The sequence below is a fragment of the Limulus polyphemus genome, unplaced genomic scaffold, assembly GCF_000517525.1.
Source record: "Limulus polyphemus unplaced genomic scaffold, Limulus_polyphemus-2.1.2 Scaffold5054, whole genome shotgun sequence".
Lineage (NCBI taxonomy): Eukaryota > Metazoa > Arthropoda > Merostomata > Xiphosura > Limulidae > Limulus > Limulus polyphemus.
The window spans coordinates 33,475-35,775 of NW_013670664.1; the positions used below are offsets into that span (position 1 = coordinate 33,475).

Genomic DNA, 2,301 nt, shown 5'->3' on the forward strand with positions numbered 1-2,301 from the left:
ACTGCTTAGATGGCTTAAGAGACTGTTCAACCATTACACCAAGATTCTTATCATTCATGACACTGTTAAAGTTATTCCCATCCAAATTATACTTACAATTCAAATTATGATAACCTATATGCATTATCTTGCATTTATTATAATTAAAACCCATTTGCTATTTATTTACCCAACTCACTAAATGATATAAATCCTTTTATAAATCGGCAGCATCTTCTTCACAGCTAGCAAAACCAAATACTTTAATATCATCTACAAATCTGAGTAATTTATTGACCATTCCTTCATTTATGTCATTGAAATAAACCAATAAGAGCAAATATCCTAAGACTGAGCCTTGAGGTACCTCATTTGTAACATTAATTCAGTTTGACTAAACTCCATTTATAACAACCCTCTGCTTTCTTCCATCCAGCAACTCTTATCCAATTAGCTAACTCACTAACTTACTATACATTTTTTTACAAGCCCTTTATGTGGCACCTTGTCAAATGCTTTCTGAAAATCCAGATACACCAACTCTACACCCTTACCCTCATCTACATAAACAGTAACCTTTTCAAAGAATGTTAAAGATTTGTGAGGCAAAATTTTCCCTTAATGAAACTATGTTGACTATCCAATAAAATTCTAAAATTTGTTAAATGACTTTGCAAAGCATCTTTTATCAGACTTTCCAAAACTTTTCCCACAACTGATGTGAGACTAATAGACCTATAATTACTGGGACAATTTTTATCACCTCCCTTGAAAAAGAGGAATAACATTAGCTAACTTCCAATTCTCTCGTACCTGCCCACTATTCAAGGACTTACAAAAAATAGTAGCAAGTGGCTGACATATCCAATCCTTAACCTCTTTCAAAACCCTTGGGGAAATATTATCTGGCCCGGAAGCCTTATCATTCTTTTAACTTCCCACTTTTTTCTTAAGTTCAGAATTATTTTGTTCAATTTTGCTTCCATCTATCAAGATGTGGAATACTGCTTGAATCTTCATTAGTAAAAACTGAAGAAAAAGCAGAATTTAATAACCCAGCCATCTATAATCACCAGATACGAGTCTTTCTTTATCATCCCTCAAGGATCCTACATCCCATTCTGTTTACCTTTAATGTATTTAAAGAAACCCTTACCATTAATTTATATATTTTCAGCCAACCTTTTCTCATACATCTTTGTTGATGTCCTAAGTTCCTGTTTGACCATTTTTCTCTAATCTCCTAATCTCTCTAATCATACCAGTCAATTTAAATTTATTAAATTCATGATGTTTTACTTTAATTTTATATATTATACTCTTTGTGAGCCAACCTGGTTTTTTTACTTGCAGCTACCCTTTTCTTTCTATAAGGAATATGTTTATCTTGATAATTTATAATTTTCCACATCTGATCAGTGTCTCCAAATAACTCAGCTGCCCAATTGACAACAGATAATTCTTGTCACGTCTCTTCAAAATTTGTTTTCTTGAAATTTGTAACAAAATATCATTATTCCTTATTTCCATATACAGCAAAACATTGAACCTAATAGAGCAATGATCACTTATACCCAGATGTTCCCCAGTTTCCACCCTCTCAATCATTTCTATATTTGATGTTAACAATAAATCTAAAACAGCATCATTTCTAATAGGTTCCTTGACCATTGCTTAAATAGGAAACCTAGTACTTACCAAAAATTAGTTTTTTAGGTCTAAGTAAGGCCCAATGCTTAAACAAAAAGTAAACTACACATGTTGTGCTCATTTTCATTCCCAACCAAAGAAGAATTACAACAGATCGTTTTCCAGCAGCCCAGTTGATAATAGCCATGTCATCTTCCAACCTGAAAAGAAAATCAATAGAATACAGAATAATAACATCTATTATGACAAATATTCTTCACTTTAGAAAAAATCAAACTTTACTTCATAATTACTAATATTTCCAATATAAAATAAACGTCCTTATATGTGTAGCTATTGTCTAGAACAGGATAGTATGTGGAAAATAAGACTAACCTCTGTGTGTCAACTGTGTAGAGTAGGACTGTGTTGAAATAGAGCAGAAGCATCATAGCAACACAGATGTTATAAGCTGATGACAAATGTGTAACTTTCCACAGGTCTCTGGATATATTGGAAACATTTTATTATTATTAACAACTGATACACTTTCCACTCATAGTTTTTTTACTTACTCTAAGACTAATAATATCTACCATTGGTTTCTCTACTAATGCTATTTATGAAATGAAATAAATTGCCAAATTTTTCATAATTTTTAATATACATCATTCTTATACAAGTGTTTGATAC

The 2,301-nt window shown here is 31.6% G+C and overlaps 1 protein-coding gene across 2 annotated transcripts in view; it reads right to left on the reverse strand.

Moving 5' to 3' along the window:
• The window catches only part of LOC106472059 (sterol O-acyltransferase 1-like), a 48,242-nt gene that overhangs the window by 32,138 nt on the left and 13,803 nt on the right, over window positions 1–2,301 (reverse strand). For both annotated transcript variants that reach the window (XM_022400671.1, XM_022400670.1), the window contains exons 4-5: window positions 2,005–2,112; window positions 1,678–1,829 (exon numbers count right to left, since the gene is read on the reverse strand). In XM_022400671.1, the coding sequence (XP_022256379.1) occupies window positions 1,678–1,829; window positions 2,005–2,060 (208 nt within the window). In that variant the 5' untranslated portion in view covers window positions 2,061–2,112. The remainder of the gene's footprint in view (window positions 1–1,677; window positions 1,830–2,004; window positions 2,113–2,301) is intronic.